This window comes from Malaclemys terrapin, chromosome 1 (genome assembly GCF_027887155.1).
Source record: "Malaclemys terrapin pileata isolate rMalTer1 chromosome 1, rMalTer1.hap1, whole genome shotgun sequence".
Lineage (NCBI taxonomy): Eukaryota > Metazoa > Chordata > Testudines > Emydidae > Malaclemys > Malaclemys terrapin.
In genome coordinates, this window is record NC_071505.1 from 191,686,627 (window position 1) to 191,712,757 (window position 26,131).

Genomic DNA, 26,131 nt, shown 5'->3' on the forward strand with positions numbered 1-26,131 from the left:
TGGCTTACAGGAGCCTGAAAGAACGGAGCAGACAGCTGGAGCGATTATGGGGAAGGGCCTTTTCTTATCTGATCCACTCTAGTGGAACGATTGAACTCGAGAAATTTTCACTTTGCCACGGGAGGGGACTGAATGAACAGAGGAAAATACACTTGAATCTCCATCATTCTGTAAAGCAACGCACACGCTCTACCCCTATATGCATACACCCTGCTCCCCCCACCCTCTCTACACATACACCCTGCCCCTACACACACACACACACCCTGCTCCCCCCACCCTCTCTACACACACACCCTGCTCCCCCCACCCTCTCTACACACACACCCTGCCCCTACACACACACACACACCCTGCTCCCCCCACCCTCTCTACACACACACCCTGCCCCTACACACACACACACACCCTGCTCCCCCCACCCTCTCTACACACACACCCTGCCCCTACACACACACACACACACACACACCCTGCTCCCCCCACCCTCTCTACACACACACCCTGCCCCTACACACACACACACACACACCCTGCTCCCCCCACCCTCTCTACACACACACCCTGCTCCCCCCACCCTCTCTACACACACACCCTGCCCCTACACACACACACACCCTGCTCCCCCCACCCTCTCTACACACACACCCTGCTCCCCCCTACCATCCCTGCACACACACCCCCTGCCCCCTCCAACTCCTAGACAGACACTGGCCCTATACACAAACCCTGCTCTCTCCCACCCCTACACAGACACCCTGCTCCCTCTCTCCCACCCACCTCTACGCACACACACGTAATACACCCCCCACTTGTAGCTATGGCTCGTAGCTTGGGACCGAGGCTCTGGGTTTAGCGGGCCGCGGGGGAGGCACGAGGCGGAACGCAGCGGCGCTGCCCAGCAGGTGGCGCTGTTGCCCCGTAACGTCCCCCAGAAACGAGTCAGCAGCGGGCGTGTCCCTTTCCCTGGACCCGGCCTTTATCGGACGCATGCGCGGTCACTGCGGGGGAGCCGCGGCGCGCGCGCGGGAAAGGCGAACCTCGCCTGCCGGTCGGACCCGCCTCCCCTACTCCGCGCGCGCCCAGCCTCAGGTAGGGGCGGCAGCGGGCTCGGGGCGCACGGACGGGAGCTGGGGCACGGGGTGCAAGGGCGGGGCTAGGAGAGGTGCCCCCTGCGGGGTGCATGTGACATGCTGGGCGTACAGAGCCCCGACTCTGTTGAGATGGGATTTGGCGAGGGGCCGCTAAAGGGCCGCATTCAGCCTTGCTGTGACTTCCTAGATTGTTCTGTGTCCCGGGGGTGGGTTTGTGTCGCTCCAGGATTCTCTTGTCCGGCTGGTATTTCCGGGGGTGGGATTTGTTCCAGAGATGGAGTATTTTGAAGGGGGCCTCTTCATTTGCAGGGATTTGTCAGCTTGACTTGCTTCACCTTCCTTTTAAACTTCATACTCTGTTTGGCAAACGAGTGCATATTGTACTTTAGTTTGATTCAAACCTTTAACTGTGCACCTCCGGCTTTGTGTGACAGTTCTCAGCTGAGTGCCTCAGTCTTCCTGTAGAACAGTGGTGATGTGCAAAGTTCGTTGAGACCTTTGGAAGAAAGCTGCTAGGTAAGTGAGTGTTGTTGTTTTGTTATTGCTGAGGCATAGCATCTTTTCTGTGACTAACAAGCCCTCTGTTCCTAGGAGGAATGATTTTTGTTCTGTTCTGTCTCTATTTTCCCTCTTTTTCTTCTATCCTTTCATCTCCCTTCCCACTCCAACATGCTAATTCTTTTCTCTTCATTTCACTTGGTAATTTTCCCTTAAAATGCAGATAACGTTTATGGTCCAGGAGGTCTGCACTAAATGGTGAATTCCTCTTTTACCCCTTCCTCCCTCACTGCTTGCCAGGTTTCTAGCATTACTTACTCCTAGGGGAATTCTGCACCACTGCGCATGTGCAGAATTTATGTCTCCTGCAGATTTTTTTGCTTCCCTGCAGAAAAATGACTTTCTGATGGGGAAGCAAAAGGAAGCCACTAGAATGGTCATGTGACCCTCCCCAGCAGTATGTTTTGGGTGCCCAGGGTAACCAGCAGAGGTAAATCACTGTGGGGCAGGGGGCAGGACTGGGGAAGACTCAGTTGGTGGCTCCTACCCTGTGCCAGGCTCAGCTGCTAGTCTTGGCTGGGCTGGGGAGGATGGGACTTCCTCTTTCCTTGCACAGCATCTGGGGCTGTGTCAGACCCACCCCCAGATTTCTCCCCCTGGTTGTAAGAAGCTCTGCAAACTCTTTCCCCCTTCCCCCCGTGCTTTCTGCACCCATCACTCCTCATCTGCAGGGGGAGGGATCCGTGTACAGGGAGCTGCTCTCCCATCCATCCAGCCTCCTTGCATCCAGAACCTCCTGCCAAGCGCCACTCCCCCCCGCACCCAGAACCCCTCCAACAAGCCCCACTCCCCCAGTACCTGGACCACCCACACCCAGATCCCCACCATACCAAGCCAACCAGTTGCACCTGGATCTTCCCTCCCCATCCCCGAGCCCCACTTCTTCAGCATCTGGACCCCACCACTGAGCCCCACACACTCTCCTGCCAAGCTCTCTTCCCCCACCCCTCCGACACTCCTCCTGCTGAGCCCCAACTACCTTCACCTGGACCCTCCTGCAGAGTCCCATTATTGTTGCACCCAGGACCCCCCAACAAGCTCCTGTGCATCTGGATTCCCCACTGAGCCGCCCGCACCCAGATTGCCCCCCCCCAACCCTTTCAACTCTCACTTGAATCTCCCCGCACTAAGCCCCTCCACACTTGGGTCATGCCTTAATGAGCCTGCCTGCCCACACGTGGTGCACCTGTCACAGAGGGGCAGGGCCCTGGGATGTTTCTGGGGCAGACCCAGTCCTTGCACTGTATCAGGGTTGGGTGCTGCCTCACCGCTGAGTCTGTGTTGTGGCGGGAGAGCTGCACAATTATCTCCCACCTCTGTGCAGCCAGGGGCCTGTGCTTCCTAATGCCATGCTGGAGCCTCCACGTTTATTTGACAAATAAAATTTGCAAAATTTTAAAATACTATGTGCAGAATTTTTATTTTTTTGGTGCAGAATTTTTAATTTTTTGGCGCAGAATGCCCTCAGGAGTAATTACTCTTGCTGCTTTGGCAATGCTTGTGATTCAAACACCAATGTATGCAAGATTTGTGCTGCCGTCAGAGCAGGGAGTAGAGAGATCAGAGCAGCATGAAGAATTCAGCCACTTTGAGGTCTGGGGATGGGAAAAATGATATGCCCACAGAAAATGTACCTAAGCACTGTTCCAGCACAACTACCTCTGTCGTCATAAGATTTCTAGTAATGGAGTGGAGAGCCATGGCTTAGTAACCTTTTCAGAGAATGTTCTTACAGAAAATTTCAGTTATTATAAACCATAGTTACTTAAATGTAGTCATCTTTTGTGCTTTGCTGTAATGTTTTTCTTATTTCCACAGTGCTTGTGGACACTGTATTGTTAACTTTTATTATAATGTTTGTCATAATAAATGCAAAATATCTGATTCTTGCCCTGTTTTCCTTTAGAAAGAATGAAGGTCATCACTTGTGAAATAGCATGGCACAACAAAGAGCCGGTGTATAGCTTAGACTTCCAACACGGAACTGATGGGAAAATAAATCGACTGGCCTCAGCAGGAGTAGACACTGCTGTTCGTGTGAGTTCCAAACTTTCACTGATTTTAGTGTGTGCAAGATAACTACCAAGGAATTTAATTTTACTTTAAAATTTCACATTCTTCTGGTTTTCCACTGCCCACAAATAAGTGACTCAGATGAACAGTTATGTGAAAGTGGGGCATGAACTCTATCAGTTTGAGTTTAGTCTTCAAGTTCTGGCTAATCTGCTTCTTCCTAATTTCATCTAGTTTGGGTAGGGTTTTGAAATTTTTGAATGACTGCACTCCTCCTGCCTCCTTGTAAAATATATAAATAACTGAACTGAAGAAAATGGTGCACACTAATTACAAAACTGAAAATAGATCAATTTTCAGGTATAGAAGCCAATTTACTATCTGTAATACTTTTATAACTAGATATGGAAAGTGGAAAAAGGACCAGATGGGAAAGCAATTGTGGAATTCTTGTCCAATCTAGCTCGCCATACCAAAGCAGTGAATGTTGTGCGTTTCTCTCCCAGTGGTGAGATTTTAGCATCAGGAGGAGATGGTGAGTAACATTATAATAAAGACCAATATAAAGAATATACATACATCTCATGTAAAAGTGAGCACAGAAAGTGTCTATCTTCGGGTTTGTATGAACCACTGCCCTTTCTATTACCATAATACATGAGTGCCCCACACACCCTAATGAGTTTATTCCTCCAGCCTCCTTGTGAGATAGGGAAGTATTTTCTCTGTTTTACAGATGTGAAAGAATTATTCCTGTTTTACAGATGTGGCATTGAGCAGCTTGCCCAATATCATAAAGGGACTCTGTGGCCGAGTTGTGAAATTAAATCCATCTCCTGAGTCCCAGACCAGTGCTTTATCCTCAGGACCAAAGGGATTGGATAGCTCTCTATTGTGTTTGACACAAATGTGTCATATTTTAAGGGAAGATTTCCAAAGGCACAAAGGGCAGTTAGGTACCCTTTGAAAGTTGGGAACCTGACTCCCACTTGGACCTTCGGAAATTTCCTTCTTAATCAGATTGTTTAATGAAAAAGGCTAGATCAACATAAATCAAAACTAACTTATACATTTGTTTACTGTTCCTGCGTAATAAAGGTAATGGTGGGGAAAAAAGCATTTCTAGGTCAATTACCAAAAAAAAATCTCCAAGGCTAGTCTAAATATTTTTGCTGGTTGAGTTGCACATTACATGTCTATCTTTGGGTTAGCAGTATAAGGCCAATATAATAATTCATTATCAGAAAAATTTATCAACAAGTCAAATTATTCCACAGATGCTGTGATTTTATTGTGGAAATTGAATGATAACAAAGAACCAGAACCAATAGCATTTCAAGATGAAGATGAAGCTCAGCTGAACAAAGAGAATTGGACAGTAATTAAAACTTTAAGGTAATTTATTGGGCTTTTTGAGAGTTTTCTTCATTCAATGATGCTCTTTATGTCTGGAATGGCCTTCCACTCAACATATACAAATCCCCTTCACAGTTTTTAGAAAATTCACCTGCTCCACAGCTAATTCCTGTTATGCTTTCTAACTTCTGCCCCTATTTAGTATCAGTGAATGCTGGTGTTCTGTACCAGTCTGTTTCCTCAGTCTTCTAAGATGTAAAGGCAAAAGATCTGATATCTGTGGCATAGCTCTCTGCACCTACTTATGATTATGTACTTCAAAAGCTCTGTCTTTGTCCACTTTTGCACAGGGACATTTTAAGAAAACAGACATTTTTATTACTGTATTTATAGTGAACGTAATTTAATAATAAATATTAAACAAAAAAGTGCCAAAAGATAAAAATGAATCATGCCTGTTTGCTAAATGTCAGTCCCAGCCAAATTGTTTAAACTAGTTTTTAGAGTTGTTGAAAAGTCTTATTCCAGCTGTCTGGAAATATTATTTGCAAATTACAGTAATACAATTGTTACTTTTACATTTTTTATTATGTATTCATCTAATACAAAATAACCTTTATTTCACATTATATATGGTGCTTATTAAAATGTATGTGTATTCACAGTTAAAATAGTTCATTTATCTAAGTGAAATGAGTCATGGTTTCAGTCCAGTTCCTAGTGGGCAAGACATCAGAGCACCATTACCACAGGGGAACTGAATGGCATCCTGTTGCCACTCTCAGTGGAGAAGCAAAGGAATGAAAGGCTGTGGAAATTGAAATCACCTTTTGTCCCTTCATGGGACTATATGTGGAACACTATCCTCTGTTTGAGCAGCATCTGTGGATAAACTGAGCACTTTGGTCTCCAGGTTCTCTCAGTTTGCACCCCTTATGGTCATTAAATTCATTAGTAATTCACACTGTTTTACCAAAAAAAAAAAAAAAAAAATCTAGTATCTCTACCTGATAAACTTGAATAGGTACAAAGTGTGTATAGTATAAAATATGCCTTCAAAATTTTTTGTATAATTTCCATACAAGACTGGAACAGCTTCCAAGATAAGTTAATTAGAATTATTTTTCTCAAAATTAGAATTTTTAAAAATGGGAATGTAACATATTTTATCATTCAAGTAGTCACATTGTGGTGTAAATCTACAAAATAATGCTAGTGATTCTTACCATTTTTAAAACTTATTTTTCATGGAGATTCTCCTAACTTGGACTTGATATCAGAAGACATTGGTTCAAATGCAATAGGAACTAAACTTAGATTCTGAGGTTTGATATGACTCCACTTGATATGCCAACCTTTTATTGAACACTTCTTGTGAAAAAACGTATCTGTAAAGGAAAGTTTTCTGAAAAAGTGACCTTTCTCATATTTATATAATTTATTAGTACATGAACAATTGTGTGTTGTCTATATTGCACACATTCCTGGGGATGTTCATTTTTCACATATTTAATTCTCCATCATTTGAAGTCATTTGTGAATTCAGGGTTTTTATTTCTTTGAAAAATGCCATGTTATACAGAGGTTAGCAGGGTTATATGTGTGTTAGTCCTACTAGGAGGAATGAATATATGAAAATATATATAATATAGTTTAAAAATAAAAAGCAGTGGCTAGCCATCTCACTATTGCAATAATTGATAACCTTTTGTTATAGGCTTTTAACATTTAAAAAAAATCTGACTTTGTTCATAACTCTTGTTCTTGCTATTACTAATGATCACAATCTACTACCCCGGATTCCAGAGGCCACTTAGAGGATGTGTACGATATTTGCTGGACCCCTGATGGAAACTGCATGGCATCTGCATCAGTAGATAACACAGCTATAATGTGGGATGTCAATAAAGGTAATTGCTAAGTTTCTAATTTTTCTTTGTGGAATCCATCCTGCGATAAGTAGAATTGCTTAATGCTTAAGAAATAACAAAAGCATATATATATATATATATATATTTTTTAAGACAATATGGTCAAATTATCTCCTGAATTTGTGAGGGTGGGGTGGAAATACCTCTTAGTCTGGGCGCGTGATGTAGTGAAATCTTATTTTGTGGACAGGTTAGAGACAAAAGGGTCAGGGAGGGGTAATTTGATTCACGCAATCTACAGAATCATAGTTTCAATGGTGTCACTCTGTGGCATGGCAGGGGGGACTCACTGCTCTCCCAGCTCCAGGTCCTCCAGTGGTGAAAATTTTGATAATACAGTGTTGTCAGAGATGGGTTGATACCCATTTTAAAAGCCCTTTCTCCCACAACCACAGTGATACCAAACGTGACAAATTTTGAATAATTATATAGATTTATATTTGAGAAAACATTCAAAATTATACGTTAACACAGAGATGCATTGCTTAAGTAAAGAAGACATTAATCTTTGGTAATTCTAGGGAAGCTAGCCTTGACATATAGGCCTGAAAATATTTATTCATCGTCAATGTTGTCTCCATCTAGGTCACCACTGCTAGACATGTCACACTGATTCTCATCTGCAGCGCACTCGTACATCTCTGTAAAAAGCAAGCTGCTGGCCAAATGTTTGCCAGGTGGTGAGCATCTGGTCTTTGCTTTTGTGAGCATTTGATTAGCGAAAGGATTGATTCTGGAGTGCGAGGCATTTCACATACACTGGTGTGATTAGTCCATCATCCAAGACCTATCCATGCCCAAAAGGGGAGGATAGTTCGCATTTGATCATCCCAGAGCCATTCCATTGCTTGATAATTTGCCCCCTCTTGATAACTTTTCTCTGTTTTTCTACTTCTTGGAAAACATCCATTAACATGCAGACTGATTCGTGCCCCTGGAAATTTCCATTACATGCATCCGACAAAGTGGGCATTCACCCATGAAAGCTTATGCTCCAATACTTCTGTTAGTCTTAAAGGTGCCACAGGACTCTCTGTTGCTTTTTACAGATCCAGACTAACACGGCTACCCCTGTGATATGTAGCTCTGCAAGTGTCTTTAATGTTGGTCTTCAACTGGTACACTGGAGGCATTCATATGCCAAGTTTATTTATGACCTCATCAGTGATTGTCTCAGCCATTCCAAGCACCTTCAAAGGGTGGAGAATGTCTTAGGAGGATGAATCAGATGCCTTCTGGTAAGACAATTTGGTCTTCCAGTAATGTCACATCCTGGCAGTGTGGTGGCATTTAATGGTCCGAGTAGTAGGAACACATCTCTGAGGAATATACAGCGATTCTGTTCCCTAGCAGCAGGCACAAAAACAGAATCTTGCAGAAGTTTTCGGTAGCATCTCACAACACTAGCTCATGTGTGTCGTGTGCACATCTTTCACTGTGACATTGAAGGCATGCAAGATCATTTTAGTGTCAGCCGCCTCTTGGGAACTATTAAGAAACTTCACTTAACATTGAAAGGCAGCAGCTTCGTTATGCCAAATGATGAAAAAAAATTTTGAGCCACTCTTCTCGTGCTGGAGTATTTTTCCTGCAAAGTACGCAGTTGTCCTCCATGCAAGAATGAGACAGTCGCTTCTTCATTGTGACACATGGAGTCAGTATGTTGGACTGGTATAATACTCTGGAATCTCTTCTTGTAATATTTTTAACAGATTCCTCTGCATACATGTTAAACATGAGTGTCAGTGGTGCCTGTGACGTTGCAGTCTACATGGTTTTATAAAAATATGATAAGTACATATAATGTAACTGGGATATGCTTCATGCAAAAGGTCTTTTGTAAGGTATCATTACAAAGCTTATAATCTACTGAGTGTGATCATCCTATTTGTATAAATGTACCACTCTTATATCTAAAACTAGAAATATAAAATATAACTCTGAGGGCCTATTGTAATTATGCAAAGTGTGGGCCATTAATGGTGGTTTGGAATCTTGATGACTCCCATTAACCAGGACCATTGTCTGCAGATGGCTGTGTTTTACCTGTGAGTCTTCTTGTATATATGTGTGCTGGCAAATGGGCAATGAAGTCTTGCAGTGACATGTGATCATGTCACCTGAACTGGAATCCATCCTTAACCTGGTGCTTTTCCGGGGTGGTGGTGGGGGTGGGGTGGAAACCCAGAGGGTTCCCGCCTTATGCAAAAGATATATAAAGGGGTGGAACAGAACAAAGGGAGAGAGAGGAGAGCCATCATGAAGAATCCCCTAGCTACCACCTAAGCTGGAATAAGAGCTGTACCAAGGGAAAGAATTGTGCTCAGGCCTGGAAGGTGTCCAGTCTGAGGAAAAAACTTACTGAAGCATCTCTAAGGGTGAGATTATCTGTATTTAGTTCGATTAGACATAGATTTGCACATTTTATTTTATCTTGCTTGGCGACTTACTTTGTTCTGTCTGTTACTACTTGGAACCACTTAGATCCTACTTTCTGTATTTAATAAAATCACTTTTTACTTATTAATTAACTCAGAGTATGTATTAATACCTGGGGGAGCAAACATCTGTGCATATCTCTCTATCAGTGTAATAGAGGGCGAACAATTTGAGTTTACCCTGCATAAGCTTTATACAGGGTAAAACAGATTTATTTGGGTTTAGACCCCATTGGGAGTTGGGCATCTGAGTGCTAAAGACAAGCACACGTCTGTGAGCTGTTTTCAGGTAAACCTGCAGCTTTGGGGCAAGTGATTCAGACCCTGTGTCTGTGCTGGAGCAGACGGGAGTGTCTGGCTCAGCAAGACTTGGTGCTGGAGTCCTGAGCTGGCAGGGAAAACTGATAGAAGTAGTCTTGGCACATCAGGTGGCAGCTCTCAGGGGGGTTTCTATGATCCAACCCGTCACAGTGCCACCCTCTGCAGTGTAACGGGGGTGTGGGGGGGAACTCGTGGCCCCTCATGCCTCCTAGCACCAGGTCCCCTGGTTGGTGGAGAGTTTTGTGGGTTGAGTTGATATCATTAGAGAGCCTTTTCTCCCACTACCGTCATTGTAAGACACTTTACAAGAATGTTTTCTATTTAAGTGTAAAAATATATAATTGGCCTTGTTTTATTTCTGAAATGAAAAGTGTATTATGAAATAGAAATTGAGTTTTGGAACTTAGAAACTATTTGCTTTTTCAGGGCAAAAAGTTTCAATTTTTAATGAACACAAGAGTTATGTACAAGGAATAACATGGGATCCTGTCGGCCAGTACATTGCAACTCTTAGCTGTGATAGGTAAGTTATTGTTTTAAGTGTTTTCTATTACTATTCTTTGTTGCATGTTAATTAAGTCAAGAAAAGAACTGAATGCTTTTCACTTCACAAGTATCAATATCTGGAAATGTGAGTTTTAATTGCTGTTCACATTGGTCCTTCAAAGGGAACTGCAAAGGTGAAATGAGAATTGGTGTTAATCCCAAATTTATTTCTGTGCTGAATGCATCCAAAATCTGAGGGAACATTCAATAAAGAAATAATTTTAATTAAACTTTTAAACAAATGATCCTCCACTGGGATCACTGAAGATATCAGAAGTTTAATTTTTCTGGGCTGAATGTCCCTCTTTTTTCATCCCACCCCATATCCCCACCCTCAGCAGCCTGGTTAGTAAGGTCGTTTGGCAAACAAATCTGTGTTTAACTCAATTTTTTTCATTTTAACGTAGCAGGTCACTTTAAATTGTTTGGGGGTATGCATCCTATTTTGATAGACTTTGCAACTGGCTAATAAACCTCTGGGAGAGTGATCCCTGATTTGAGATTTCTTTAGTACCAAAGTGTTCCGCATCTCTGTAATGCAGAAGAATAGCCCATCAGTGGGCTGTCTTCATAGACTATAGAAATTACATGGGCATTGTGTAGCTAGTGCCATAGTTTAGTTGATCTTTGGTACCTTTTTATCACCAAAGTCTTACCCCTTTAATTATATTTATCCCTTTGTCGCTAGTGTGTGCTGAAGAAAAAAAGATGGATACATGTTAACCTACATCTTTTATTGGTTTTATTCTCTCCAGGGGCTGGAGGTGTAAAGTGATGCCCTTTTAATAAATCCCCTCCCGCTTCATCTTCCTCTTTCCTTTTATCTTTCCTCTCCTCTGGATTACTAGCCTCAATTCCAGAGGGGTAATAAGGAGTAGCAGGATGAAATTAAGAAACAGAAAACTGTCTGGGTATATCTGGAAAGCCTTCATAATTATGAGGGTTCTATTTCAGAGGGTACTGATCTCACTTGGAGCAGATCCTGCAAGTGGATCAGAGAGAGGACAAGTAGAAAGACCTAATAGTCCTTTTGAATCTCCACGGGATAAACACAATATTTGGATGTTTCTCTAAAAAATGATCAGCTGTGAAATAATAAAGTGACAATTTAAATTATCTTTAGACTTCAGAGTTCACACCCTGAAAGACATGAATTAAGTCTGTTCACACTTCTCCCGTGCAGATTTAGGAAGATAATCTTGCACAGGCCTGCATTCAATTCACATTCGTAAGGAAACTGCAACAATAACGGCTAGAAGTATGATTTATTCTTTCAGTGACGGTTCATGTTCTGTAGAAACTGATGGAATCACTAGGGAAGTCCCAGGAAATTGTTCAGGTCTTTTCCATTTCACTTTGAGCCCTGATTTTTCCTCAAGGGCACATACACACGTCACAAATAAGTTTCTGTGAATAAATCCACAAAGGTCTATGTTTTCTGCAGCCCTTCTTATGGTTCTGCAAATACCAGAAGATCGTGTCCTTTGTTTGCAATGCTGACGACAGTAGTGCAGAGCTGTGCAGGCTCTGTGCTTCTGTCAGAGATGATGGACAGCAAGAGAGTCACACAAGTGCATGGAATTTTTAAAAAAGACTTGAAAATTATGAGATAGAGATGGCATGGGAGTGGAGAAAGTTGCATGATGGGAACTTGACCCTGCAGTCCTAGTCACCCCTGCGCAACTCGTTTCTGCCCCACCAGGCATTGCCAAAACTTCCCAAAAGACCGCGTGCTGGACAGTGGCAAGTTTCACATCATGATGCTCCTCACTGCATTGAACAAGCGCTCCCGGTGAATGTGCGCAGTGCCGATGCAAGGAGCCCAGCATGCACACACACAAGCAATATGCTAACTGTGGTGGCTTTATGCTGACAAAACTTGCGGCAGCAAAAATTTGTAGGGTAGAGATGCCCTTAGTGGTTATTTGTTAATGTCCTGTCTTATAATATTTAGTAGTAATAATCTCCGACTGTTTAGAAGGAAGTCCTTTTGTCACAACTGTCAACTGGATCCAGAAAGTTTTGATTTAAAAGGAAGGTGCTGTAACTCTGTATGAAATAGACAAGGATATTGCTCAGTGCAGAAGGTACCTGTTTGTGGGTAACGATATTTTCCATTATGTAGGGTGCTGCGTGTGTACAGTACACAGACTAAGCGTGTAGCGTTCAATGTTACCAAGATGCCATCAGGAGCTGAAGGCGAGGTAAACTGTTCTAATACTAACAATGTTATCAGATAACCCTTGGTATGTTTTTTACAAGGGCTGCTCTCTCTGAAAGTGAAATTTGGAAAAAAACTATTCAGTTTTAGAAATAATTTACTTGTACATCAGATATTTTTGCATTTGTCTCTTCATATATTGCTATATGAATGTGTGGAATAGAAGATGTTTCTTCATATTGTTTTCTCTGACTTTAGTTTACTGTGGAAGTGATTATCACAAATAATATTGTCATCAAGTCTCTTGCAAGTTCATCGGCTCCCATAACTTAGCAAATTGACAAGGCTAATGCCCTTAAGTAAAGTTCAAGGGGAGAGAAGCAAAAAATAGTCTGTACCCAGAGAATTTCTTTTAAATGGAATAATTTCAAAGATATCTGTCTGGCAGCAGCTCTTAAGGTTATTAATAGTTATAATTAGGGCTGTCGATTAATCGCAGTTAACTTACGCGATGAACTCAAATTAATCACAATTTAAAAAATTAATCGCAGTTTAATCGCACTGTTAAGTAATAGAATACCAAGTGAAATTTATTAAATATTTTGGATTTTTTTCCATTTTCAAATATATTGATTTCAGTTACAACACAACAGTGTACAGTGCTCAATATATTGTTTTTGATTACACCGTAAAAATTATAAACAAAATAAATAGTATTTTTAATTCACCTCATACACATACTATAGTTCAATCTTTATCGTGAAAGTTCAGTTTACAAATGTAGTTTTTTTTCATAACTGCATTAAAAAACAAAACAATGTAAAACTTTAGAGCCTACAAGTCCACTCAGTCCTCCTTGTTCAGCCAATTGTGAAGACAAAGAAGTTTGTTTACATTTACGGGACATAATGTTGCCTGCTCATTATTTACAATGTCACCTGAAAGTGAGAACAGGCATTCACATGGCATTTTTGGAGCTGGCATTACAAGATATTTATGTGCCAGATATGCTAAACATTCATATGCCCCTTCATGCTTTGGCCACCATTCCAGAGGACATGCTTCCATGCTGATGATGCTCGTTTTAAAAAGAAAAAATGTTTCATTAAATTTGTGACTGAATTCTTTGGAGGAGAATTGTATGTTCCCTGCTCTCTTTTACCTGCATTCTGCCATATATTTAATGTTATAACAGTCTAGGATGATGACCCAGCACGTATTGTTTGTTTTAAGAACACTTTCACTGCAGATTTGACAAAACTCAAAGAAGGTACCAATGTGACATTTCTAAAGATAGCTACGGCACTTGACCCAAGGTTTAAGAATCTGTCTTTTCCAAATAAGTGCCTTCCAAAATCTGCGCAGGACGAGGTGTGCAGCATACTTTCAGAAGTCTTAAAAGAGCAACCCTCTAATGCAGAAACCATAGAACCTGAACCACCAAAAAGGAAAATCAACATTCTGCTGGTGGCATCTGACTCAGATGATGAAAACGAACATGCGTCAGTCTGCACTGCTTTGGATTGTCATTGAGCAGAACCAGTCATCAGCATGGGCGCATGTGGAATGGTGGTTAAAGCATGAAGGGATATATGAATCTTTACTTGCCAAATGCCCTAAATATCTTGTGACGCTGATCTACAACAGTGCCATGGGAATGCCTGTTCTCACTTTCAGGTGACATCGTAAACAAGAAGTGGGCAGCATTATCTCCTGCAAATGTAAACAAACTTGTTTGTCTGGTTGGCTGAACAAGAAGCAGGACTGAGTGGACTTGTAGGCTCTAGAAGTTTTACATTGTTTTGTTTTTTGAATGCAGGTTTTTTACCTAACTCTACATTTGTAAATTCAACTTTTGTAATAAATAGATTGCACTACAGTACTTGCAATTGAAAAATACTATTTTTGTTTTCTTCAGTGCAAATATTTATAATAAACAATAAACATAAACTGAGCACTCTACATTTTGTATTCTGTGTTGTAATTGAAATCAATATATTTGAAAATGTAGAAAACATCCAAAAATATTTAAAAATGGTATTCTATGGTTTAACAGCGCGATTAATCGTGATTTGTTTTTTTAATCGCTTGACAGTCCTAGTTATAATATTGCATTAACATTTTTATTACTAATGCAGTAGCTTGCAGTCACCTGGCGGGTGTAATATAATTTTTGAGTGAAAATATATTGGTAAAAGGTTTCAAATCCCAAGGGGGAAGCAGAAGAGTTTTTTTCCCCCCAAATTAACTCTGAATGATAGATAGTAAAATAACTTTTTGGAGTTGTCTGTAAAGGAATGCATATCTTTTTTCTTTAGGAAGTAGCCTTAAGCAGGTTTGTTTGTCCTGAAAATCAAGTCTAAAATGGATCTGAGGGGGCATCTTTAAATCTCTAGTATTAAAGTAAGATTACCTAAGGGACAGACTGTTAGATTCAGTTAATTTGTAACTTGTCTGTTTACTTAAAATGTATCTTTATTCCCATGTCTTTATTTAATTTTTGGTTCTCTTTATCTGAATTTCTTGGATCTATTAAGTTGCATTTTTTCCCCTTATTATATCCAAGCAATAGTGCTACTCTGTAAATAAAATGTATCTTTAATTTAAATAGCTATAATAATATGGTAGAGGGAAACGAGAGGAATAGTCAAGTCTAATATGCCTTTGAAGTATGCTAATCAGTATATGAAGAGGGATCCCGGGAGACTACCATTAGCCATAGAGAATTTAAACCACACAAAATAATAGTTTACAAAAACAATTTGGAGGTAGCAAAATCTTAAATTCGTTTAAGACCCATTAAACTAGATTGCATAACCAGGCGATTGTCACACTTTAAGGTAACTGTATTGACTGGAATTAATGGTGTTTTTCAGAGATGATACTTTAAAGATTTTTTTTTATTCTTTTGAAATGTTACAGGTGAGAAGCTATCGGATGTTTCATGATGACAGCATGAAATCATTCTTCCGCAGGCTTAGTTTTACTCCTGATGGCTCTTTGCTTCTCACTCCAGGTACGTGAAAGGAAGATGTACCAGGTGCATGTGGTAGCCCTGGAGCGGCACTTTGCCCTTGTGTCAGGTACATAACTTTTGAAATGTCAGAGGAACATGGATATGTTGCAGAATACAGCCACGTGCTACAACAGCAAAAGGGGTTAACAGTATCTTGTTCTTGTTATATTCTGCTGCTGCTGGTGGTGGTAGTAACAGCCTGTGGTTCCCTATTTTGCAGAATAGGCTAAATTCAGTGTACCCCTCTGTATACATTTGCAATCAGTTTGGGATTTTATTAACCAACAGCAGGAGACTCAGACCTTCAGTGTAGTGTTAACATTTGCATAAGGCATTCTTTATGAAATTCCTGGTATATCAACAATGCTGCAGTGTCAGGAAAAAAAAGGAGTATTTTCTTTTTTGACTTATTCTGACTCTACTCCTTTGTGTCCTTGTTCTTAAAAGCATTCTCCTCGATTAATAAGACCAAAGCTGCAAAGCGGGGTCTGTTACCTGCATAGGCATTGATGTTGCAGCCATTTGCAAAAGTAAAGAGAAGCTTGTTTTGGAGCAGTATATAAGGAAAACTAAAATAGATTTAAAGTAGTATTTGGGATACATTTTCAAGTTGTGATCAGATCACAAAAACCTGGCCCTCTGACACAAGGCTAATGCTTGTTTATAAATGTAAGTTTCTTTGCTTATTACCTTTGAATTGATGAGTAATGCTTTGAAACTTTTTTTTAATTTTCTCAGCTGGCTGTGTTGAATCAGGAGAGAATGTAACCAATACTACATATGTTTTTTCGAGAAAAAATCTAAAAAGGTAGGATTTAATATACCTAAATTTTATTTATAATATATGGGGGGGGGGTGTTTGTGTATATATCCATTTAACATGCCATTTTCTAACACATTTCTTCTTTTTAATAGGCCCATAGCTCACTTGCCCTGTCCTGGAAAGGCAACTCTGGCTGTTCGCTGCTGTCCAGTCTACTTTGAGTTGAGACCAGCACGTAAGAAAGGTGCCGTAAATCCTTTTGGGGAGTTTGTTTTACAGCAAATCTACTGGAAGGCAAATCTGACTATGTAACTCCAGGTCATACTATGTTGTGTCCCAGTCTTTTAACATTCCTTCAGGATATTAACTGTTGTACCACAACTAAGAAGCTATTTGCTGATTCTAAGGCCTTAAATTCACTAAGTGCCTTTTGAGTGATTTTTGGTATAGTGGATAAATGTTCTCACTTGGCCTCTTATGGTGTTTTCCTACAACTTTTTTAACTCACTGGATAAACATAAATAACTTGGCTCAGCATTAAGGAATCACCTCGTAAAATATTGTTTTAGTCCTGATTGGCCACATCACAGAATCATTACAAAATTTGTCACAGTTTGCAACAATTGAAGATATTTTTTCAGGAGAGCTAAGACTGAAATAGCACTAGTGTTGCTGGTCAGGACTGGGATGCATTGGCAGAGCTGTGGTGAGGGGAAATTTGTACACAAACTGCACAATAACTGGCTGGTAGGAAGTGAAAACCTGACCCTATTGAAGTCCGTGGGGCCAGGATTTTACCCTAGGGTTTTTAAACAAGACTATTCACATTCTTGCTAAAAGGCACAGATTTCCTCAATTCTAACTGGAGCACAATAGGGCCCCGTCCTTTGAAGTGCATAACTCACAAATTATACTAGATGGGATTTTGTCAATCTGTCAGTTCTTTATTAAGCAGAGTGCTGCTGCTGCTGCTTCCACAACACTCTCATGAAAGCAAAAGGTCCAGACTAGGGCCAAAATGTACAAACTTAGATGCCTAAAATTAAATAAGTGGCCTGATTTTCAAAGGCATTGAGCTTCCATAACACTGATGGAAGTCAGTGCGACCTGTGTATGTTCAGAGTGCTGCAAATAAAGGCCAGTTAGTGCTTGCCTTTTAGCACCAGATGGAAAAATGTTGCTTCGGTATCTGTCCTCTAACCATACAAAGAACTAACTCCTAGCCCAGAAGATTAGCCAACTGCTGAAATTAAAAATTACAAAAGGAAATGAAATTCAGGAAGAAAATGGATTATAGCAAGTTCTGTTTTATATAAACTGGTAAGATTGTAATTTAAAGTAAATTTTGAGATTTGCTTATTCAGACCTTGAGTTAAAGTGCAAAAAAGCTTCTGAATAGTTTAACTGGAGGATTTTCATTCCCATTTGAATAATTTAAAAAAGGCGAAAAAGACCAAACTTTCCCCAACCATTCACCTTTTAGGCTAAGATAAAATAGAGAAACTTAAGTTCAAAGAGTAGCTTTTCCAGAAAATTGCATGTACTTGAAAATAGTGTTGTATAATATAAATGCCATCTTCTCAGCCAGAATGTTGGTACTGATACACTGCAATGAAAAAACTCTGTTCAAGCAGTTAAGTAAGTTAGTACAAGCAATACCATTATAATGGAGTGGTGGTCTCTGTGATTTTTCTCAGAGTTGTGTTCTTTGTACTCCTAGATGAATCTTCACAGAAGTCCATCCCTGCTCTAATAAATCTGCCCTATCGGTTGGTGTTTGCTGTGGCTTCAGAAGATTCTGTGCTTTTCTATGATACACAGCAGTCCTTTCCCTTTGGTTATGTATCCAATATACATTATCATACTCTGAGTGACATTTCATGGTAGGTAACTGACAGATCCTTTAGATTTGTCATGGTAGAGCGGGTTGTCATTCTTATCTTTTCTGAAAGGATCCTCCTATTTCTTGCTTTACACATCTATCAATCGATTGTACTTATGGTTACCATAGTACCTGAGTGCCTTGCAATCTTGTAGTGTATTTTTCCTCATGACACCCCTGTGAGATAGAGCAGTGCTATAATCCATACTTTACAGGTGGGGAACTGAGGCACCAAAAGACTGAGTGACTTACCCAAGGTCTCTCTGTCTGTGGCTGAGCTGGGAACTGAACCTAGGTCTCTCGTGGCCCAGACTGCGGCCCTAATCGCTGGACCATCTTTCCTCTCTAGGGTCTGTACCAGAGGTTCTCAACCTATTTACCGTTGTGGTCTGCATATGCAGCTCCCTGTGTTATGTTGGCCACATCTACACAATATATATACTGCCTGTATGGCCCTGGGGATGTCACATGGGCTGCAGCTGTGTGCTGATTGGGCTGCAAGCGGCCCGCGGGTTGAGAACCACTGATCCATACTGTAACCACTATCTTTCCAGCTGAGGACTGGATATGGGGCTTCTTTCAAAACCTGTCAATGATACTCATGTGTGATGATGAAGGGGGGCTATATGAGAACATGAACAGAAAATTAAGGTTTCTTAATTCACCAGTGATCACTGTTTGGTGAAGTGAATGGCAGGGGCCTGTTCATGTTATCGCTGCAGGGCTTCTGCCCACTGCCAGCACAAAGGGCAAGAAATGCCGCCAAACCAGTGCTGAACACAGTTTAACTACAATGTAAATTATGGCAAACTGCGTTCAGCAGAATGTCAGAAGTCATGATTAAAAGGTGCTAAATATTTGTATACCTGCAGTTAAATTGTATTCAATACCACTTCGGCAGCACCCAGCTGCTGCTAGTAATGGGTAATGCCGTACCACAGACAAAGCCAGAGGAACTAAATCAATTGTCAAGGCTGTGCTTCATGAACTATTGATTGTTTGAGTTAGATGATGTCTTTGAGGTCATTTCAGATTTATTTACATTTACACATTTACTTGCGGATGGGGCAACTTGTGTGATTGACATGGGATATGTTTCTGGGAGAGCGGTCAGAACTAGCTCAGTTTCTCAGATTTCTTCCCTCTGAAAAAAATAAACAGGTCCAGTGATGGATCCTTTCTTGCTATTTCTTCCACGGATGGATACTGCTCTTTTGTCACATTTGAGGAGGATGAGCTTGGAGTACCACTGATAGAGAAACCAGTGGTGTGTGTCACGACTGCTAGTGCAACAGAGAAGAAAATGAAGAAGAGTCAGTCACACAAGGTTGTCTCCCCAGTCCCCAGGCCAGTTGATGGAACCCCACCGAACAGGACCCTGGATCCAAGTAATCTCGCTCTCCACCCTAAAACACCAGCAGCAATAATAACCAACAAGGATTCTCCCTCAACACCTGTTGGCATCAAACATATTCCAGCTTCGTCTTCAGAGGAGAGGAAACCCATGCAGCCAGCCAGCCAGCGTGCTAAAGTAAACCAGCCCAGGAGGATTACTCTAAATGCTTTACAAGGGTGGAGTAAGACGCCAAGGTAAGACTTATATTGCCGTTTCCTGTGATAAATGTGAAGGCCAAAACAAGCTGTTCTTGTGCTACTTTAGAAGTATGGAGGTTTAAAAATAAATTCTATAGCTATTTTTCATACTTTTGTGCTCCGTTTGTGCTCCAAGTGAAAGGTCAAAATGACTTCTAGATTCTAAATTTGTGCCTTAATTATAGCAGAGTGACAGCTCTGCTGCGGTTATTGTTAAGACCCGTTTTTGTTTAAAGCTCAACTCTAAAGTGTTCTAAAATCTACAGTTACTCAGATTGGCTTTGGTGTACCTCATAGGGATGTGGGATTCTGTTAGCGATCCAAATTTAGGGCCATTTAACTAAGGGGTTTCTGAGATACAGACCCTTCTCACAACCCCTACCCCCAGCTTTTCTTCAAATTGACAGATTCTGGTAACCTATCATTCTGTCCACAAATACAGGTCAAACCGAGGCTCAGATCATCACCAAGCATCCCAGATGCTCGAGGGTTACCCCAGTACAGCGCAGGGCACCCATCAGGCCTTTGGGGAAAATCAAATGTTACTTAAAGATTTTACTTCTGCAGTTAGACTGGCGAGTTGTCACATGTCTATCTGCACGACTAATAGATTGTGCCATGCATGCATGGACAGAGGAGTTAACAGGTTATTAGTAAGGCTATATTTTAGTCACAGGTATTTTTAGTAAAAGTCCTGGACAGGTCACGGGCAATAAACAAAAAGTCACAGCCCCGTGACCTGTCCAGGACTTTTACTAAAAATACCTGGGACTAAATCTTGCCTGTTGGGAGGGTGGTGCTCCTGAAGACTGCTGCTGGGAGGGGGGAATAACACGGGCAACGCTTCTGCTGAGGGGGTGGGGGACGGCCCAGGGCCCTGCTGCCGGTCTGGGCAGTGGGCAGCCCACAGCCCCGCCGCTGCTGGTTTCGGACTGCTGCTCCAGGGCAGCGCTCGGGACCATTGCCTGAGTCTGCTAGAGCAGTGGCTGGTCCCGGGGCTTCCCCAGCTGCTGGGATGATCCTAGGGTCAGCCGTACCAGCGCTGCAAAATTCATGGAGGATTTCCGTGACCTCCATGAATGATTTGCAGCCTTAGTTATTAGCCTTCAAAGTTTCACACTAGCAGGATCGCTCCAGGGGATAAGCAGTAGTATGAACTTGACCCACCCAGACAATGTCAGTTTGAGTCCCTCACCCCCTCCCTTGGATAAAAATTTAGAAGAGGGTGGTGGCACATTGCTAAAATCCATTTTAGAGGGTTTTTTTTTTATTTTGGGGTGAAAAATGTTTGCTGGCGGGGAGGGGGAGCATGTGTGGGGGAAGGGATAAGAAGGGTTTAGGTTTGCGTTGTGGGGAGGGGGATAAATGCGGATGGGAGGTGAAAGGTTGGGGGTAGCAGGTGAGGTATACATGGGGTGAATGGCATGGGGTCTAGTGGGAGAATAGGGGCGGGGTGCCTGTCTGCCCCACATTCTCTACTTCTGTATGTGTGTTAGGATCTCAGGGGGAGGGGGGGGAGTCCCTATCCCTCCCCATGAGACTGGGTTTGGGGGGAGGGGCTCTGCTCCCAGGGTGTCTGAGCCCCACTCCTTGCCCACCCATGTGTGCATCAAGATCTGAGGGGTCCCTGCCTCTTTAGGGGAATGGAAGCCCCTCTCCCTGCTTCCCCTCATGTGAGCTCGGATAGGGGGGGTCTTGCCTCCTTGGGGGGTGTCTGAGCCTTGCTTCCTGCCCCCTGTGCGTGTGCCGGGATCTAGGGAACCCCTGCCCATGTTTTTGGGGTCTGACCCCCTCCATGTGCCCCTCATGTGAACCAGATTTTGGAGAGGGGTCTAAACTGTTCTCCCTATCCCCTCCTCAGGTGAGTTGGGGTGGGAGCCGTGAGGGAAAACCCAGACTGACCAAGCAGTACACAGAATACAGCTCCTTTTCAGAAAGTTATGGTGGCTCTCAAAAGAACCTTGGGGTCCTCTGGTCATCCATAGGGGGAAGATTGGGTTCCGAGACCAGGTCCAGTTGCAAACCTGGGTACACTGGCACATGAACATATCAGAAACATCTCCCACCAATCTTGCATATGGGGTGGGGGGTGGGAGGGAGCCTGGACAAAATAGTGGCGGGGAGCCCAGCTGGGAGGGCAGCCAGACAGGAAGAGACAGGGCTGGTTAGTGGGGCTGAGTGGTGGGGGGAGAAGGGTATAGGGCCAGGATTGATAGTCCACTTGGCCTGCATGCTATCTACAACTGCCAGTGACCACTAACTCCTACCAACTAGTTTTCTTTCTGTTTAAAAAAATAACCTAGGAAATTAAATAGCAAAAAAACCTTCGTTCATGAAGAGTTAAGGTTTCCCAGTGACAGCTCATGTCCTTCCACAGCTTCGAGTTCAGAAAAACTCAAACTGCAGAAAACCAGGAAATACAGAATTACAGTACGCTCCCATGTCCATGTAACTTACAAAACATGACCTATGAGAAAAGGTTTTAAAAAACTGGTCATGTTTAGTCTTGAGAAAAGACTAGGAGAGAACCTGATACTTTAAGTATGTGAAGGCCTGTTATAAAGTGGCTGGTGCTCAGTTGTTCTCCATATCCACTGGAGGTAGGACAAGTTGTAAGGGGCTTAATTTGCAGCAAGGGAGATTTAGGTTAGATATTAGGATAGTTGAGTTCTGGAACAGGCTTCTAAGGGAGGTTGTGGAATCCCCATCACTGGAGGTTTTTAAGAACAGCATGGACAAACCCCTGTTAGGAATGGTCTAGGTATGTGTGCTGCCTCAGTGAAGGGGGCTGGACTTGATGACCTCTCGAGATCTTTCCAGCCCTACATTTCTGGGGCTCTGTGCCATAACACAGAGAGAGCGGTCTGCAAAAATAAAAAGAAAACACTGAAGTGTTTAATTACCATGTTTGTCACACACTGCCCCATTTTTTTATACTTAATTTTCAAATGGCATGTCTGGTAGATTTAACAGAAGAAAAGCACAAGCAATAAGTTGCTGGGGAAGTGTAATTTTTTTTAACAGTGCTTGTCAAACATCCGTAGAAGAACGGGTAATCCAGCAGAAAATTGGCACTTCCCCCAAAAGAGGCAAAGTCAGAACAGTCCAGTGAAGATATAGATAAGAGATTCCACTACAGTGGAAGGACCTGCCAGTATATTGGAAGCACTTTCTTAAGGCCTGGTCTACACTGGGGGGGAAATCGATCTAAGTTACGCAACTTCAGCTACGTGACTAACGTAGCTGAAGTCGACGTACTTAGATCTACTTATCACAGTGTCTTCACTGCGGTAAGTCGACTGCTGACGCTCCCTCGTTGACTCCCCCTCTCACTCAGGTGGAGTACCGAAGTTGACAGGAGAGTGCTCTGCAGTCGATTTAGCGCATCTTCACTAGATGCGATAAATCGACCCCTGCTGGATCGATTGCTCTGGAGGTAAGTCTAGACATGCCTAAAGAGCAGAGTAGAAACCTTATCTTAGCAGCCAATTTTAATTTTTGAAATCTTTCATATATATATATATATATAACATGTTTTGAAGTCAAGAATCAAGTACTGTGTTGCTGTATATCCACATATACTCATTCAAGGAAAGTGTCTAATAATTAAAACACTTCGGTCTTTACGAGTTATATTTTGAGTTCAGAATATCCCATGCCAAAGGTAGCCAGGGAAAGTGTGTGTGTGTGTGTGTGTGTGTGTGTGTGTGTGTGTGTGTGTAAAGCACATCTATACCACTGTAGTTAATTGAAGCAGTAATTAAATAATTATACTGTACCTTTCAAAGAAGAATTTGTGGAAGTGAGGCATTAAAAGCAGTTGAATTGTATCTCTGTTTTATTTTTAAGGAGAATAAACTTGATTCCTCTGAAGACAGACACGCCAAACTCAACACACACAAATCTAGTGTCCACACCTTCCTCCTCAGAAGCAATTCAACATGGTAAGCCACTTTCTGGTCATAATATATAAGAAGATTTGCTGCTCAGCCATTTCATTCCAAATTACATTGTTATGGATCTTTGACTAGTTTGGCAAATATGAAAGTCTTAGTTCAAACATAAATACAGAGGGATTAATGACCAATTCAGAAACTTGTCTCCAGCTCACAGTTTTGGAAGCTGCTGCTGCTTGATGGTACTTTGGACAATGTAAAGCGAGTTATTGTTCTCAGTCCAGTTGCTAGTGGACAGATGACCACATTAGTCATCAGCAACACATTGGTCCTGCTTTGAGCAGGGGGTTGGACTAGATGACTTCCTGAGGTCCCTTCCAACCCTGATATTCTATGATTCTGTGAACACAGTTGATCTTGATTAGAATCCTGGCTGTCAGTCTCAACACCCAGGAATGAATTGGCACTGAGGTATTCACCTCCACATCAGACTGGTGGGTTGTACAGGCCAGCTTTCACTGCTGCTTCTGCACGATGCCTGTACAGTGGATAAAGGACTTTGGAATCCAGGGCTGTCAACTCAGCATCTTTCATGAGTGCTAAATTCATTTTTAATTTTTTTTTAAATGAAAAATAATAAACAAGAAATCAAACTAAGTGAATTTCGTTATTTCCCAATATTTCAGAGATACCTTCTCCCTCTGATGATCCTGTGCACAATCCCCCAGCAGCTAAACGTCCCAGAACTGATGACACTCCTGTCTCTGCATCTCCTGAAGAGCAAACCAGCTGTAGTTCAAACAACTGAAGACCAAAATTTCAGTAAACTCACTGTCTGGGGGCAATGCAACTAGACCAGAGAGTAAACTCCCTTTCTGCAAGTGATAGATCCTCAGCAGCTAAATAGAGTATTAAGGGGGTTTAATGTAAGGTGCTGTGAAAGAGGGTAACTGCAGCAGAAAAGACTGATTTTCTGCAAAAATCCTGTTTTGGGGAAGTGAAAATAGTTGGAACTTAACTATGCCTGTATCGGCCTTTGAACGCTGCTTTCTAAACCAAGTAGTGTCAACTGCATGATAAAGCATAGTGTTTGCAGGCAATATTGGTATAGAAATGTCATGACAACCTAAGAGTCTCCTTCATAATCATCACATTGATATTTTTAAAGTATTAAGTCTTCCAGCAAGTCTGTGTCTTGCAAAAAGGGGGGATTTTTAAGGATTTGTCTGTCTTCATAGTGTTTTAATGTGGCTAACCACTGTTTCCCTGAGGCAATTGACTTCTACATTTCACAGTTAAGTTTATCAGTTTACAAGACAATTATGCACTCTGACTTTCATTCCATTTGGATGTTTATGTGCTCCACACTTAAAAATGCCGTGCAATATCAGTGCTATAATTGAAATAAGTCAAACTCATAACTGCAAGGAAGTGAAAAATATTTTTGTTTAAATATTTGTTATGGGCATTCAACAATAGAAACAGATTTGTCCGTTCATTCTCTATATAAAAAAATTGCAGGCATGAGATTTTCTGGGGACCGCAAAGGATTGCGATAAATATGTTGAAATTACTAGTTTTCCCTATTTTTCCATAGTCCAAAACCTGCTCCCTTAGCAAAAAATAAATACATAAAACCAATTTATGTTAAGGTTTTAATGTGGTGTTCGTTTTAGCACTTAGTGCTCTTTGTGTAGCTAACATAAGACCTTAGAATTGGGAACAGTGAAATCAGAATGCAAATATTTTGAAACCTACTACACTTCAGAATGCTCAGCCCTGGTGGTGAAGGTTGGAGAGGGGCAGGAAGAGGGAGTACTTTGTGTAACCCCCCTTCCCTGTTTAAAAGAAAATGTAAGATAATGGTTAAATAAGTGAAGGACCCTTTTAATTTACTTTACCTGAAAAAGGGTTTTAAGTGGCAGTTTATCTCTTGTGGTTAAACCTATGCTTTCAACATTTGAAGTGTTAATGTACATGGTTTAAAAAAAAAAAGTTCCAAATTCATATTAAAGCTTTTTTCTACCTATACTGTTCCCTGGTTTTGGTTGTTTCACTGTAAAGTTATTGTTTTTAAAATACGTAATTTACTTATCACTTGTTTCATAACTGCCTGAGAAACAACTAATTCAAAAAGAGGCAAATTAAAGTGAAAGTTCTTCAGAAATGGGTTGAATAAAATAAAGTTCATAAGGAAGAAATGTTACTTAATAAATGCTTGTCAGTGAGACCGTGTTAAGCAGATGCTAAAGTACTTTGCTGAATCAGGATCTATTGAACATTTCTGTTGAAGTTTGATATAGAAACGGGGGGAAAACATCTTGATTGCATTTCTGCTCAAAATCTTTAAGAAAGAGGGTGGGGCTGAGCTGTATTAGATCTAGCCAAATCTTGAGCATCCTAAAATAAGAAATGGAAAGAAGATACTACTAAACTAGGTCAGATGTTCACACTGTTGAGTAAAAATATTTTTAAAGAGCTCTACCAATGATGACTGATAGACATTTACATCTAAAGTCATCTTTGCTATTTATGCTGTTTTATTTTTTTGCTCAGTTTGGGC

The 26,131-nt window shown here is 41.6% G+C and overlaps 1 protein-coding gene across 2 annotated transcripts; it reads left to right on the top strand.

The window, feature by feature from the left end:
• Positions 1 to 1,012: 1,012 nt before the first annotated feature.
• Positions 1,013 to 25,599, top strand: CHAF1B (chromatin assembly factor 1 subunit B). Of its 2 annotated transcripts, none has more exons than XM_054048886.1 (15): positions 1,013 to 1,092; positions 1,529 to 1,610; positions 3,559 to 3,689; positions 4,068 to 4,200; positions 4,943 to 5,060; positions 6,828 to 6,931; positions 10,138 to 10,234; positions 12,383 to 12,461; positions 15,341 to 15,434; positions 16,173 to 16,242; positions 16,350 to 16,441; positions 17,918 to 18,080; positions 19,241 to 19,669; positions 23,522 to 23,616; positions 24,255 to 25,599. In XM_054048886.1, exons 3-15 carry the CDS (start codon positions 3,564 to 3,566, stop codon positions 24,374 to 24,376), a joined length of 1,722 nt encoding a protein of 573 aa, XP_053904861.1. In that variant the 5' UTR covers positions 1,013 to 1,092; positions 1,529 to 1,610; positions 3,559 to 3,563; the 3' UTR covers positions 24,377 to 25,599. The 2 variants fall into 2 exon arrangements, with proteins under 2 accessions (XP_053904861.1, XP_053904870.1); XM_054048895.1 differs by having other exon boundaries at positions 16,350 to 16,432.
• Positions 25,600 to 26,131: the final 532 nt, after the last annotated feature.

What these genes read in the sequence shown, in the direction of transcription:
- CHAF1B (XM_054048886.1), top strand. Translation starts at nt 3,564, where the DNA reads ATGAAGGTCATCACTTGTGAAATAGCATGGCACAACAAAGAGCCGGTG. An exon ending in ACAGTAATTAAAACTTTAAG is followed by an intron (nt 5,061 to 6,827) that starts GTAATTTATTGG and finishes CCCGGATTCCAG; the next exon opens with AGGCCACTTAGAGGATGTGT. An exon ending in GCAACTCTTAGCTGTGATAG is followed by an intron (nt 10,235 to 12,382) that starts GTAAGTTATTGT and finishes TCCATTATGTAG; the next exon opens with GGTGCTGCGTGTGTACAGTA.